Source organism: Hyla sarda, chromosome 1, assembly GCF_029499605.1.
Source record: "Hyla sarda isolate aHylSar1 chromosome 1, aHylSar1.hap1, whole genome shotgun sequence".
Taxonomy (NCBI): Eukaryota; Metazoa; Chordata; class Amphibia; order Anura; family Hylidae; genus Hyla; species Hyla sarda.
The window spans coordinates 464,854,859-464,871,099 of record NC_079189.1 but is presented as its reverse complement, the minus strand read 5'-3'; the positions used below and the strand labels follow the sequence as shown (position 1 = coordinate 464,871,099).

The 16,241-nt window shown below is 41.3% G+C and overlaps 1 protein-coding gene across 3 annotated transcripts in view; it reads left to right on the top strand.

Annotated features, from left to right (window-relative positions):
- The first annotated feature begins 1,443 nt into the window (after positions 1-1,443).
- The window catches only part of SBNO1 (strawberry notch homolog 1), a 123,669-nt gene continuing 108,871 nt past the window's right edge, over positions 1,444-16,241 (top strand). Inside the window, exons 1-2 of one of the 3 annotated variants that reach the window (XM_056535833.1) lie at positions 1,444-1,834; positions 4,712-4,837. In XM_056535833.1, the coding sequence (XP_056391808.1) occupies positions 4,712-4,837 (126 nt within the window). In that variant the 5' untranslated portion in view covers positions 1,444-1,834. The other 2 variants (XM_056535840.1, XM_056535824.1) reach the window with 2 other exon arrangements.

Genomic DNA, 16,241 nt, shown 5'->3' with positions numbered 1-16,241 from the left:
ATCAAAACAAAAATCATACCAATAAAAACTTCAGATCACAGCGCAAAAAATTTGTCCCCATACCGCCCTGTACGTGGAAAAATAAAAAAAAGTTATAGGGGTCAGAAGATGACATCTTTAAACGTATAAATTTTCCTGTATGTAGTTATGATTTTTTCCAGAAGTACGACAAAATCAAACCTATATAAGTAGGGTATCATTTTAACCGTATGGACCTACAGAATAATGATAAGGTGCAATTTTTACCGAAATATGCACTGCATAGAAACGGAAGCCCCCAAAATTTACAAAATGGCATTTTTTCTTCAATTTTGTCGCACAATGATTTTTTCCCGTTTCGCCGTGCATTTTTGGGTAAAATGACTAATGTCACTGCAAAGTAGAATTGGTGACGCAAAAAATAAGCCATAATATGGATTTTTAGGTGGAAAATTTTAAGGGTTATGATTTTTAAAAAGTAAGGAGGAAAAAACGAAAGTGCAAAAACTGAAAAACCCTGAGTCCTTAAGGGGTTAATAAAAGTTTGAATCAACCCTTTTCCCATTAAAAAAAACAAAAAAACAGTGTAAATAAAGATAAACATGTATCTCCGCGTGCGGAGATGTCCGAATTATAAAAATGTATCGTTAATTAAACCGCACGGTCAATGGCGTACACGCAAAAAAAATTCCAAAGTCCAAAATAGCGTATTTTTGGTCACTTTTTATATCATGAAAAAAGTGAATAAAAAGCGATCAAAAAGTCCGATCAATACAAAAATGGTAGAGCTAAAAACCTCAGATCACGGCGCAAAAAATGAGACCTCATACCGCCCCATACGTGGAAAAATAAAAAAGTTATAGGGGTCAAAAATTTGACAATTTTAAACGTATACATTTTCCTGCATGTAGTTATGATTTTTTCCCCCCAGAAGAACAACAAAAATCAAACCTTTATAAGTAGGGTATCATTTTAATTGTATGTACCTACTTTGGGAAGCCCCCAAAAGTTACAAAATGGTGTTTTTTCTTCACTTTTGATTTTTTTTTCCGTTTCGCTGTAGATTTTTGGGTAAAATGACTGACGTCATTACAAAGTAGAATTGGGGGCGCAAAAAATAAGCCATAATATGGATTTTTTGGTGCAAAATTGAAAGGGTTATGATTTTTTAAAGGTAAGGAGGAAAAAAGCCTAAGTGCAAAAATGGAAAAACGCTGAGTCCTTAAGGGGTTAAGCAGCAAGGAAATAGCAAAGTGTTTTCTAATTAAATAAGGAACAGTATATTGGAAGCTTAGTTCGGTGACATGTACTCTTTAAAGGAAATGGTAGAATTCACTTTAAACTGTACACAAAGAAAACTACGTGTAACCTGCCTAGGTCAACTCGGAGATAACGCGAGACTCGCACGCGCCGCATCCCCAGTCACCTGACACACTGCTGACCTGACCTTCTCAAGATGGCGTACGCAACACGACAAGTCCCCTCCCTTTACCGTCCCCACGACGTAATTTCCTAGGAGGGTCTTCATGTCACGTGGCTCTCAACCGCCTTCTTCTTGAAACCCTACAAAATAATAATAATTATGGATTATAATAAAATCACCAGAGCGGCACCCGCGGGGACCGGCCATACTGGCAAGAAGCCGGGGGAGAGGCGGCAGACGGGCAGAGATCGGTCGGTGCTGAGCGGGGGCGGGTGGACAGGCCTCAGGCTGCTGCGCGGGTCACGTGGTACTGAGCTGTGGTGTTTCCCTGGTAAAGATGGCGGCTGTGAGGTAGAAAGCGGCGGCTCGGACTAACAGCAGCAGTTAGTGGTGACACAGCAGCGGAGTGACGACGCGAAAGAAACCAGCACAGTGAGTGACTAGAGAGGGCAGGCAGATTGGGGGATTCCTCCGTGTGGTTTTAGATTCGCGAGTGCGTGTGTTGGAGGGTTCGCTGAGGCCCCGGAGGCCTGAGGGAGAGTTGCGCTGCCCCGGTTGCCTCACCGCATCCCCTGGAGCTCTGTAGACGTCTGGGTGTACATAGAGTCCTCCCTGTGTGTGCGGTACCTTCGTGTCTGTACAGCGGCATCTCGCAGCGACACCATACGGGCCCGTACCGTCCTGTCACACCGGCACCTCAGCGCCCGGGGACTCTGTCAGTGAACGGCAGAGCGGCGCCCGGCTTCCTCTCGCACTGTCTATTGTGTGGTGAAGCGGCGGGACAGGGGCTGCTGACCTGGACCGGGCGCTTCCGTCTCCCGCTTCCCGCGGAGCTGGCGGCGGGGTTAAGAGTTTAGCCTGTACCCGGCCCGTTTCTCTTTCATCACTGGACGTTGCATTAGTCATCTTGGCCCAACCCGGAAGTTTATATTGTGAACACGTGGTGTCATAGGAGACGGCACTGACCTCTGCACAACGCGTCCTCCCTGTTGGACCCCAGCACCTTGTCATAGTCTCTCCCGTCCATTCATTGGGACTCCTTCCGGACACCTTGTGATCGCTTAGACCTGGCGGCACCACGTGTTTTATCCCACAGCGTGGTTTTGGTGTGCCATTGGTTGTCTCTTTGGGCTATTTACCCCGATATTTAGGAACAGATGCTTCGTGATGCACAGGTCAGTGATCAGTCACCTTTCGTTCTATTATGGGGTTTCAGCCAAGCTCTATTTGTAGAAGTTTCAAGGAGCATTTGGGTCATTGACCTGGAGATCACAATCAGGGCAATTTTCTTTGTTGCTTTGGTTTCCGTTTAGTTCAGTTCTTTGGCATCAGGGGCATAGTAAAGTGCCTAGCCTCTTCCTATAGTAGGTGGGTGACATTATACATGCTCATACATCATACATTTTCATTTAAGCACTACTGTATTCCTCCATATTTTCAGTTTTGTTAGTAGCCTTCCTTAAGTGCCATTCTGAAATCTGCTGCTGTTTTGAATTCATTTATTGCTTTTTTTTTTTTTTTTACTAGGTAGATTGTAGTTAGTCATCTTTACCGATAATCCCCCAACATGTGGCTCTCCAGTTGTTGCAAAACGACTTCCAGCAGAACCTGCTGGGAGCTGTAGTTTAGCAGCTAGAGATCCACAGGTTTTGAAACACTAATCTTTACCGTTCTTAAATTGATTGTACACCTTCAATAGCTGTGGGCCTTACAAACAGCTATCCCTTCAAATTGCCCATGCCAGACACTTGAGTGTATGGGGAGAATGGTCTTGTGTTCTCATTTTGGAAACGAGTAGTAAGCCACTACCAGACATTTCTGGTGGCAACTTATCCCTAAAAACTAAGGGGTTTAGGTAGTTGAAAGCAATCATGCCCGATCCTACTGTCCTTGAAGATAATTATTTTTTATTTTTTGCAGATAGCCAAGAGGCCACCATACATTTTAGACCAGTGTTTTCCAAGTGGTGTGTCTCCAGCTGTTGAATAACTACAACTCCCAGCATCCCCGCCTTTTGTTGTCTGGGCATGCTAGGAGTTGTAGATTTGCAACAGCTGGAAACACACTGTAGGGAAAACACTGTTTTAGACAGTCGGTCAGTCCTGCTGAAGTCAGTGGGTTGGGCTGAAACTGACATCTAAAGCCTCAGGGTTAGTTTTATTTTTGTGCTACAGCTGAGACAAAAATGCATCGTAATAATAATCGGGCCTTGTCTTCTAAAAAGTTTCAATGCCTGATAGGAAAACACAGCAGAAGACTTCTTAAATAATTTTTTTTGTCTTGTCTGGCTTTCCATAGCAGATAAGAACGATCCCATTGGCAACAATGTGGATCGATTCTGACATAAGTTTCACTCAGGGGTTTTTACCACCTTGCCATAGGGTAACTTTGCTCGATAGATGGGAACAAGTCCTTATCAGTTAAAGGGGTTCTCCGCCCCTAGGCATCTTATCCCCCTGTTATCTGTTGCACGGAGCAGACTTCACTCTGTGCCTCATGACGAGCGATACACGGGCCGGAGTATCATCACTGCCCTGCTCCCTCGTAATGTCACGGGCCGCCCCCTCAATACAAGTCTATGGGAGTGGATGTGAAGTTCGTTCCATGCAGCAGATGACAGGGGGTGCTGCAGGAGAGATTGCAGGGGTTCCCAGCAGCGGGACCCCCGTGATCAGACATCTTATCCCTTATGCTTTATATAGGAAATAAGATGTCTAAGGGTGGAGTACCCCTTCAAGGCTGATAATAAGAGACCAGCAGGTCTTTTTTTAAAAAAAAATTTCAAGGGCAAAATCCCAGGTGAGTTATTCAGAAGCTACTTCATTTAAAGGACATCTGCAGCGAACAAAACTGATCCCCTATCCACAGGATAGGCGGAAAGTTTCTGATCCCGGGGAGTCCGACCGCTGGGACTCCCGCAATCTCACAAACGGGGGAGCCTGCATTGCTGCGCTGTAAGCTGGCTTATGCGCGTAGTGTCAACCTCACTGAGGTCGGCAGTATGCCCCCTCCCCATACAGCTCTATGGGGTATGCACGAACGCTGCCTCTCCCATAGAGATACATGGTGGAGGCGTGTTGACTGCAACGTCATGCTGTGTGCAGGAGATCGCGTAGGTCCCAGTGGTTAGACCACCCCTGATCAGACACTTATCTCCTTATGGATCGGGGATAAGTTTTGTTCACTGCATATTTCCTTTAAGGTGTCTCTTGTTGTAGTTTGAACTGTACAAGGAAGAAAAATAATGTATACATATGCTGTAATATCTGCTTGATGATTTTTTTTATTTTTTTACCCTCTGTAATTTAGATGATGGATCCAGGGCAAGATTTGTTGCTTGCTGCTTTGAGTGAGAGTGGAATCAGTCCCAACGACCTTTTTGATGGAGATTCCTTGGATATTGGTGTCCTTGCTCCAGGCCCTGTGAACCAGCAAGTAAGTTGTCCCGAAGTGCATAAGAAAACTCGTGCACCATGGCTTTGATATCATTTTTCCAAACACTTGCCTTATATACTTGTTAACCATTGTATATTGATTGTGCATGTACTTAGCTAATTTTATTCCTTAGAATTGAAATGTTTGAGCTAATTTTCTCGTTTTAAGGTTTGGTCAGTGTTGGTGTGTCGATTCCACTTCTGGTTTTGGCTAAAAATAGAAAAAAAATTATGTGGGATCCCTTCTTTTACCGTACATCTTCTTATACTAACTATACCAAAACAGTTATGGTCTAAGAAATCATTGGTTAAATGTTACAGTAGGAATTATCAGCTCAAGGCCTCCTTTGTGCAATTTCAAGCATTTTTATTTATTTTTTTTTAACTACAGTTTCAATTTTTTTTGTCTTGTATTAGAGGAGCTTGTAGCATGGTATTTAACATTTTGGTTGTTTTGACACAGTGCACTTTATGGCAATTATGACATGTTGGTTTTTATTCTGTGGGTTAGTATCACTGTGGGCTTCTGCACACAGTGATACCAAATATTTTTAGATTGTTTTTAGTTTTTAGCTTTTTTTTTTCCCTTAAAAAAAATAAAAAAAAATAGGAAAGGAAGAGTCATTTCTTTGTATTAAACTTATTGGGGTAGATTTATCAAAACCTGTCCAGAGCAAAAGTTGCTGAGTTACCTATAGCATATTTTTATTTTTTTTAATTAAAAACTGGTTGCTATGGTCAACTTTTCCTTTGCTCAGGTTTTGATGAATCTCCCCCGTTATTTTTAGACTTTAATGGGTAGGTAGAGGAAAAGTGAAACATTTGCTGATAGAAACTGGTAAGATTTTTTAATTTATTTTTTTTTGCCTCTGGAATATAAAATAAGCAATCTCATTGGTTGCCATGGGCAACTGCTCCACTTTTCCTCCGAACATGTTTTGATCTCCCCAAAGATCCTAAAGGTAACTATTACAAGCAATCATTGAATTACTTAAACTGATCAAAAAGATGCTAGTGTCTGAGGCAAACTATCAACATTGCTAATATGGCCAGCCATATCACCTGATCAGCCCCCTGCAATCACCTCCATCAGTCACTCAAAACTCAGCAGCTGTTATTTGTCCTTTTAAATGCAGTGATTGCTATTGATGTTGGTCATTTAACCCTTTAAATGCTGCAGTCAGTGTGATTAGATGTCAGTCATCAACAGTCAGTGAGGGTGAGATTTATTAAAATTTGTGTAGAGGAAGAGTGGTGCAGTTGCCCATGGCAACCAATCAGATCGCTGCTTTCAATTTTCACAGGTCTCTTTAAAAACGAAACAATCTGGTTGCTAAAAGCAACTGCACCAGTCTTCCTCTACACAGGTTTTGATAAATCCCCCTGAGAGTCTACTGATGGCAGCCAGCAACCACTGTCATATGTCGCAAGAGAATTAGTCAATGAGTTGGATTTTTAATTTTTTTCCCTTCTACTCATCCACTTCTGGCAGCCAAAAACAGAATTCATATGACCAGGAAGCCCTCAATTTCAACTTAAGTAGGGATCCTAGAGGTGTATAGCTACAGAATATGTATGACCTATTCTGTAGGTGTGTTATAAATGCTCCAGTAAAAACCTGAAATTTTCAGCCTACGGCTGCATTCACACTACAATTGCAGCCTATGGCTGCCGAGTCCAGCTGGGAAATTTCAAAACCTGGAGCTCCCAAATCCCAGCTGGACCTTTGCCGAAACCCATTCACTTTAATGAGCCGACCAGAGTCAAAGTGACTCCGGTTGGCTAATTTTTTTGCCCCGTATCCGGTTTTCTGACCGGACCTCAAACCATAGGATACCACAGTTTTTAGGTACGGTCACAAAACCGGATACTGGGCAAAATGAGCCGACCGAAGTCACTATCTGACTCCGGTCGGCTTATTTAAAGTGAATGAGAAGCTGCGTGGGCTGGGGTACGGAGTGCTCGGTTTTGAAATGTCCCAGCTTTAGGCTGCAAACGTAGTGTGAATGCAGCCTTAGGCGCTGCTTACATAAGGATCATGGCTTCTGTGCATCCTGAAGAACCCAATTGATTTATAATAGACTCAGTCTGTTTGTGTGTGTGTGTGTCTCTTTTCACTCTGGAAAAAATAGGTTTGCATGCTGTGCCATTCTGCCCAAAGTGTGGCTCTGAACAGCAGCTTGAATGCCTGTCTCCTATTGTTAGTACAATATATTTGAGTGTTGAGTCAGTTGACAAGGCTTTGTTAGTTGCTAGGGAATCTGCATCTACAAGGTCTTTTTCCTTGGAAATTTTACATGCAAGGGGCCATTGTTGGTTCATTGGCTTGTTGCAAGAACATTGGGTCATTTTAGTTTTCCATAATCTTCAGTATGTTAGGATCCTTTTTAAAAGTGTTCTTGACAACCAAGGTGGAAGGTCGTAAGTCAGTTTTCATGTTGCTAGTCAAAGCTTGCTAGTATTCAATACTTGAATTAATACAACTGTATTACTGCCTCTTGTTTGTTAACTTTCGGATGGGCATTGCATATTTGGAAAATGTCTAAACATACAAAAATACTTCACTGTGGTTCTAGTTAACCAAGGAGAACTACAGTCATGGCCGTAAATGTTGGCTCCCCTGAAATTTTTCTAGAAAATGAAGTATTTCTCATAGAAAAGGATTGCACTGACACATGTTTCAGGGATGTGGAATTCCTATCGCCCGATGCCCGGGACTAGCAGTTTGGGGCGCCGGGTAGGTGAAATTTGTCCGGCCCTTAGCCCGGCTTCGGGCAAGCAGGGCCGGACCTGATATGTGCGGCGGTGATCTGCAGTCTGTATGGAGCGGCCTGCCCGCTCCATATTCTGCACCCTGTGTCCTCGGAAGCAGAGCAGGGGAGATGAGAAGCTGTGTATTTGTCTTCTCTCCCCTGCTCTGCAGACGTGCGGGGGGAGATGAGGGGGCGTGGCTTCTTGCTCCCCGTGTAGACCTGCGTCCTCTGCCTTCACTCCCCCAGCTGTAGCTTCGGAGAGCTGAGGGGAGGAGGCGCGCCTGCACGGGGAGATGCTTGCGGCGCTCTGCAGTATGTATGGAGCGGGCTCGGGATTCCTGCCTGCTCCATACTCTGCAGCCGCCGGCTGTTCTCAGTAGCCGGGGGCTGCCGCTAATAGCCAGTATGCAGCGATCGCCGTGGCTGGCTATTAACCCTTTAGATCGCCGCCGTCAAAGCTGACAGCGGCGTCTTAAGGGACATGTGAATGCTCCCTGGTAGGCTAGTGGGGTGGATCGCGGGGGGAGATCCCCTGCTGTCCCGCTCTGTCATTGATAGATCCTGGCTGGACCAGGCTCTATCAATGGATCACAGAGCACACAGATTAATAGAGTTCAATAGAACTCTATTCATCTGTATGAGGAATCTAATGATTCCTCCTATAAGTGTAATATAAAAAAATAAAATAAATAACATAAAAAATAAAAAAGTCCGGGCATGCTGTGAGTTGTAGTTTTGCAACATCTGGAGGGCCACAGTTTGAAGACCGCTGCATTAACCCCTTCCATGTTAAAAGTTCAAATCGCCCCCTTTTCCTATATAAAAACATGCAAACATAATAAAAAATAAACATATTTGGTATCGCTTCGTGCGTAATTGTACAACTTATTAAAATATAACATTATGTATCCCGTACGGTAAATGTAAAAAAAAATACCAAACCACAGATTTGCAATTTTTATAATATCCCAGGAAAAAAAAGTTAAAAAGCGATTAAAGTCAGATCAATACCAAAGTGGTACCGATACAAAAAACAGATTATGGCGCAAAAAATGAGCCCTCATACACCCTGGTATGCAGAAAAAAATAAAGCTACAGGGGTTAAAAAATGGCAATTAAAATTTTTTGAAAAAGTCCAGAATTAGTAAAACATGACGTAAACTATACAAATCTGGTATTGCTGTAATCAGGCGCCTAAAGTATAAAAATAACATGTTACCTCAACCACAAGGTAAATGGCGTAGAAAAGAAAAAAAAATAAATATATATATATATATATATATATATATATATATATATATATATATATATATATATAATTTTTTTTGTTCAGAGAATGTTATTGAAAAATTAAAAGGTATCATTATAGTAGGTAGTTATGGCTAGGGCGAGGAGTACAAAAATTAGAGCGTAAAAGCGAAAAATTGGCCCTGACAAGTGGATCGTCATGAGGGAAAAGTAGATTTTGCTCCATGGACAAGTAGTTTTTTATGAAAGTTCCACACCCCTGATGTTTTGCTATACACGTGTATTCACTTTTTGTGTATTGGAAATAAACCAAAAAAGGAGGAAAATAAGCAAATTGGACATAATGTCACACCAAACTCCTTAACTTAATATTTGGTTGCACACGCTTTGGAAAAAATAACTGAAATCTTCCTTTTTTATGTCTGTGTCAGCAGTGGGATCCTCCTGGGTCTCCTGCCATAGTGGTTTTAATTTCATTTAAATGTCGGCAGATAGTTCACGCTGAAACTCGTGCTCCCTGAGCCTGCAGGACAGCTTGAATATCTTTGGAACTTGTTTGGAGCTGCTTATCCACCATCATGACTATCCTACGTTGACACCTTTCATCAATTTTTCTCTTCCGTCCACGCCCAGGGAGATTAGCTACAGTGCCATGGGTTGCAAACTTCTTTATAATGTTGGACACTGTGGACAAAGGCAAATCTAGATCTCTGGAGATGGACTTGTAACCTTGAGATTGTTGATATTTTTCCACAATTTTGGTTCTCAAGTCCTCAGACAGTTCTCTTCTCCTCTTTCTGTTGTCCATGCTTAGTGTGGCACACACAGACGCACAATGCAAATACTAAGTGAACTTCTCTACTTTTTATCTGCTTTCAGGTGTGATTTTTAGATTGCCCACACCTGTTACTTGCCCCAGGTGAGTTTAAAGGGGCATCACATGCTTGAAATAATCTTATTCTCCCACAATTTTGAAAGGGTGCCAATAATTTTGTCTAGCCCATTTTTGGAGTTTGGTGTGACATTATGTCCAATTTGCTTTGTTCCTCCTTTTTTGGTTTAGTTCCAATACACACAAAGGGAATAGACATGTGTATAGCAAAACATGTGTTACTTCAATCCTTTTCTGTGAGAAATCCTTTATCTTCTAGAAAAATTTGGGGGGTGCCAACATTTACGGCCATGACTGTATGTCACTGTAAGCTGCAGTGAAAAATGACCACTTGCTCTGCTGCTCTGTTTGCAATATATCAGAATGTAGTCTATATTGTTAGTGCATTAATGGCTATGACAGCAACTCACGGAATGTAATGAGGATGCAGTGAGCATTTACGCCCCACAGGTGTCTGACAGATTTTTGGTACAGTGGTCCGTGAAAAAGAAAAAGGAACCCTGCCTGCCTCCTGTACATCCGATCGGTGATCTGCTTCTCCAGGCTGAAGCAGCAGAGTGCTGATAAGGGTGGGTTCACACTATGTTTTGATATGGGAACCGGCAGGGCAGGGTGAAAACTGGGCACTCCCATATCCTAGCCGGCCCTGGCCCTGATCTCATTCATTTAAGCCGACCGGCGTCAGATAGTAACCATATCTGGTTTTCTGACCGGACCTAAATCTGTGGTATCCCGCGGTTTTAGGTTCAGTTGGAAAACCGGATATTGGACAAAAATGAGCCGATCAGAGTCACTATCTGAGCCACTCCGGTTGGTCCCCGTATCGTCAAAACGTAGTTTGAACCCACCCTCACTGATCAATGCTATGCGTTGGCATAGCATTGAACTGTGTATGCAATCAGCAGATAGTCGCCTATGGGGACGAAAAAAGGGTGTTTAAAAAGTTAATAAATGTTAATTAACCCCTTCCATACTAAAAGTTTAAATCCCCCCCCCCCGTCCCCTTACCCAAATTCCATATAAAAATATATGTGGTATCGCCGCATGAGTAAATGTCTGAACTATAAAAATATAATGTTAATTAAGCCGCACGATCAATGGCGTATATGTAAAAAAAAAAAATTAAAAAAATTAAAAATTGCATATTTTTGGTCATTTTGTATACACAAAAAAAATGCTAATATAAAGTGATCAAAAAGTCCCATCAAAACAAAAATGATAAAGATAATAACTTCAGATCACAGTGCAAAAAAAATCCCTTGTACATCCCCGTATGCGGAAAAATAAGTTATATGGGTCAGAAGATGATGACAATTTTAAGCATACTAATTTTGGTGCATGTAGTTTATAATTTTTTTTTTTTAAGTAGTAATATAAAACCTGTATAAATTAGATATCTTTGCGACCGTATAGACCTACAGAATAAAGATAAGGTGTCATTTTAACCTAAAAATGCACTGCGTAGAATCGGAAGCCCCCAAAAGTTATAAAATAGTTTTTTTTTTCCCCCTCAACACACACACACACACACACACACACACACACACACATTATGTACATACATACATTTAAAAAAAAAAAAAAAAATTCTCGTAGATTACGAAGTAAAATTGGTGGCACATAAAAAGACCTCATATGGGTCTGTAGGTGGAAAATTTAAAGCGTTATGATTTTTAGGTGTGAAGGAAAAAGTGAAAATGCAAAAATGAAGAATGGCCTGGTCTTTAAGGGGTTTTAAATGGCAGAAGCAAATGACTAAAGATGCCATTGTTTTAATACTCCTCTACCCTGATTTCTCCAACTTGATGCCAACTGCTCAGCACATCCTGCTTTCCTATGTCAAATAAGAAATGCCCATATAGCTAATTGTTAGCAGAGGAGAGTCATTACTACGGCCAGCAACATCCCGACAGGAAAAAAGGGTGGGAGGGATAAGGATCTCAAAACTGATACAGCTCCAAAACTGGTGCTGGTTTAAACTTGGCAGCATTAGAGCTAAGGCTGGATTTATATTTACATCAGAGACAGGGATGTGGAAATAAAAAAAAAACTACTTGTCCAGGTCAATTTTCATTTTTTTTCCTCCTTATCCTATAATATCCATAACTCTTGTTATTTTTCCATCTATAGAAGGCCTTGTTTTTTTGTGGGACTGCCTTTTATTTTTCCATAAGGTTCCTTTCACACTATAAATTCATCCGTTTTATAGATCTGTTATAATGATCCATTAACAAAACCATTAAACGTCCGTTACAAAATCACATTATAGTGCATGCACTGTTTCTTCCGTTACCTTCTCCATTCACGAAATAACGTCTGTTATTAATAATGGGCTATGACTGGTTAAAACGGGTAATGTAAAAATCCCATAGACTACAATGGGATTTTGTAACGGCCATTTAACGTCCGTTTTTAATGGTTTTGTTAACATATCATTATAAGAGATTAACAGAGATTATAACGGATAATTCTATAGTGTGAAAGCAGCCTTACATATGCTCCAAAACAACAACAACAAAAAATAATAATAAAATAAAAATATTGGTGAGGTGAAATTGAAATAATAAAAAATAACTTATCAAATTTGGTGTTCTTTTTTACTGCACTTACTTAACCCTTTAACGACCACGGATGTAAATGTACGTCCTGGTTTGGCGGGACTTCCCGCAACAGGATGTACATTTATGTCCGGTGTATGACCGCGAGCATCGGAAGGGTGCTCCCGTCATACACGGCAGCCGGGGACCCGCCTGTAATGGCTGACATCCGCTATGTCCGCCATTAACCCCTCAGATGCCGTGATCAATACAGATCACGGCATCGGCGGCATTACGGTACTTTGATTGGAGGATCGGATCGCCCGCAGCGCTGCTGCAGCATGGCGGCCAGAGGTCCCCTCACCTGGCTCCGGCCATCTCCCGGGGTCTTCTGCTCTGGTCGGAGATCGAGCAGAAGATCACCGATAATACTGAGCAGTGCTGTGTCCTATGCATAGCACTGCACAGTATTAGCAATCAAAGGATTGCTATAGATAGTCCCCTATGGGGACATAAAAAGGGGGAAAAATCCCCTCCCCCCCCCCCAATAAAAATGAAAATTGTTTTTCCCATTTTACCCCCAAAAAGCGTAAACATTTTTTTTAAATAAACATATTTGGTATGGCCGCGTGCATAAATGTCCGAACTATCAAAATATAATGTTAATGATCCCATATGGTGAATGGCGTAAATGTAAAAAAAAAAAAAAATAATCAAAAATGCAGCTTTTTTTTGTCACATTTAATTAAAAAATTTTTATAAAAAAGTCGAATATATGCAAATGGGGTATCTAAAAAAGTACACATGACGGTGCAAAAAATGAGCCCTCATACCGCCCTATATACGGAAAAATTAAAAAGTTATAGGTGGTCAAAATAGGGCGATTTTAGATGACTGATTTTGTACAAAAAGTTTTAGGTTTTATTTTTTTTATTTTTTTTTTAAGCGATATAAAAATATAAAAGTATCTAGCCATGGGTATCATTTTATTTTTTATTTTTTTTTAAATTCGCTTTATTCAACAGGGAATAAAGGCATTAACAGAACAAAAGAAAAATAACCAAACACTGCTCCGCACAAGCCACAAAGTAAGAAAATTTCCCACGCAGGGGAGTACATCAGCACTTACATATAATCAACAGAATGGTATGACAGACTATGGGTATATTTGTTCATGTCCCAAATAAACCAATATTACATGGGTATCCTTTTAATCATATTGACCCACAGAATAAAGAACACATATAATTTTTACCGTAAATTGTACAGTGTGAAAACAAACGCCTTAAAAATGTGCAAAATTTTGGTTTTCATTTAAATTTCCTCCCTAAATTTTTTTTTTTTTTGGGTTCGCCGTACATTTTATGGTAAAATGAGAGGATTCATTACAAAGTACAATTGGTCACGCAAAAAACAAGCCCTTATATGGGTCTGTAGATGGAAATATAAAAGTTATGGATTTTAGAAGGCGAGGAGGAAAAAACGAAAACGCTAAATTAAAATTGGCCTGGTCCTTAAGGTGAAAATGGGCTTGGTCATTAAGGGATTAAAGGAAATCTGTCATCATGGTCACCTGCACTAACCTGTCGGTATAGACAGGTAGTGCAGGTGACACTGATGACAACGGTACCTGCCTTGTCCTGTTCCATGCTGTGGTTCTCCGGCAATCCTCTTCGGTATCTTCAGCTCCGGGCCCAACTTGGAGCATGGAACTTAGTGACGTCACTGCAGCTGTTCTCTTCTGGGTCCCGCTGCTAGCAAACAGCAGGGGTGACATCACTAATCTCCGCCCAGGAGGTATGTTGAAGAGAATAAGGGGCTAGCCGACTGCCTTATGAATACTTCTGTTCAGTTTTTACAGAAGAAATAGAAGGAAAAGGACCTCCCATTAGAGAGGAAAACTAAGGACTGGTTTGATAAATGCATCTTTACAGAGGAAGAGGTTCTACGTTTGCTTTCCAAAGTGAAGACAAATAAACCACAGGGGCCTGATGGGATACACCCAAAATTATTAAGAGCTTAGTGGTGAGATAGCAAAACCGTTAACAGATTTATTTAACCAATCAATGGTAACAGGAGGGCAGACTAGATGGGCCAAATTGTTCTTATCTGCTGACACATTCTATGTTTCTATGTTGTCATCGGTGTAGCCTGCACTACAGCTGTCACGCCCCCTCCCATAGGCTTGCATTGAGGGGCGGAGCGTGACGTCAGGCGGGGCGTAGGCGCGACGTCACACGCCACCGGCCCTGTGGTCGCCGGTAATCAGACGCGGAGCGAACATGCTTCAGGGACTGATTTTTAAATGGGGTGCTGCGTGCAAGATCAAGGGGGTCCCCAGCGGTGGGCCCCCCGCGATCAGGCATCTTATCCCCTACCCTTTGGATGTCTAAGCGCCGGAGTACCCCTTTAAGGACTCGGGTTTTTCCGTTTTTTCATTTTCACTTTTTCCTCATCACCTTCTAAAAATCATAACGCTTTCAATTTTGCACATTAAATTCCATATGATGGCTTAGTTTTTGCGCCACCAATTCTACTTTGTAGTGACATTCGTAATTTTACCCAAAAATCCACGGCGAAATGGGAAAAAAAAATTGTGCGACAAAATTGAAGAAAAATTTTTAGTTTTGTAACTTTTGGGGGCTTCCGTTTCTACGCAGTACATTTTTTGGTAAAAATAAAATCTTATCTTTATTCTGTAGGTCCATACGATTAAAAGGATACCCTACTTATATAAGTTGGATATTGTCGTACGTCGGAAAAAAAATCATAACTACATGCAGGAAAATTTATACATTAAAAATTCTCATCTTCTAACCCCTATAACTTTTTTATTTTTCTGCTTACGGGCCAGTATGAGGGCTCATTTTTTGTGCCGTGTTCTAAAGTTTTTATCGGTATTTTTGTATTGATCAGACTTTTTGATTGCTTTTTATTCATTTTTTTTCATGATCTAAAAAGTGACTGTCAGGCCCAAGGCCTGATTATTAAAATCCTATATGTGTATTATAATTACAACTGTGTGTGATGGATTGTCCAGGACATGGGTGAGAGGTCATTCAGACGGTGTGTCCATTTGTGTGTTGCATTTTATTGGGGGGGGGGGGGGTCTGGCTGTGTGTTTACATCTCCTTTGAAGTTATGCACTCTGGTCCCATCATATAATCAACCAGATAAGAGGGCCAGGAAGAGAGAAGACCCCCTGGTGGGATCAGAGGGGAGGGGGGAATGGAGTCTCCTTCCAAAAAAGGCAGATATATAATATTTAACAATGCTAGACTCTGGGAGTTCAATGCTGTGGAACAAGCTGACAAGACCACCCTAAGAACAGCTGGAACATCGCTCTCTCTCATGGACTGCTAATATCATCGTGCTGTAAGAACTTCAATTTTGTTTTCTGAACTTGCCTTGCTAAACTTTTATACATTTTTTGTAACTGTATGTCATTTGTTTGTTTTTATGCATAGCACTGTGATACCTTTTATCAGATTAAATGTTTAATCAGCTCTGGTCTTTGATCTCTATGAGCTCACCTTTCTGAAGGCAGCTCGGGTGGAAACACGTTTATCTAAGGGTTAATTTGGTGACTTGCTGGAACTAGTAGTGGATACCCAGAGGTCTGGCGGCTTTAACCCTTGCACCATCACACTGTCTCTAGCGTCTTGGCTGGACCGATAGGGTGTGATCGTGACAGTGACCATTGACCGTGCGGTTTAATTAACAATATAATTTTTTATAGTTCGGACATTTCTTCATGCGGCAATACTACATATGTTTGTTTTTATTTTATATTGTTTTTTTATTTTATTTTTTTATGGGAAAAGGGGGGTGATTCAAACTTTCATTAGGGAAGGGGTTAAATGACCTCTGTTAATGTTCGTCCTGAGGGAGTTAATGTTATACTTTAATTGTTGAGACAATTACGCACGGGGTGATATCAGTTATGTTTATTCTTATGTTTACGTGCTTTTTATT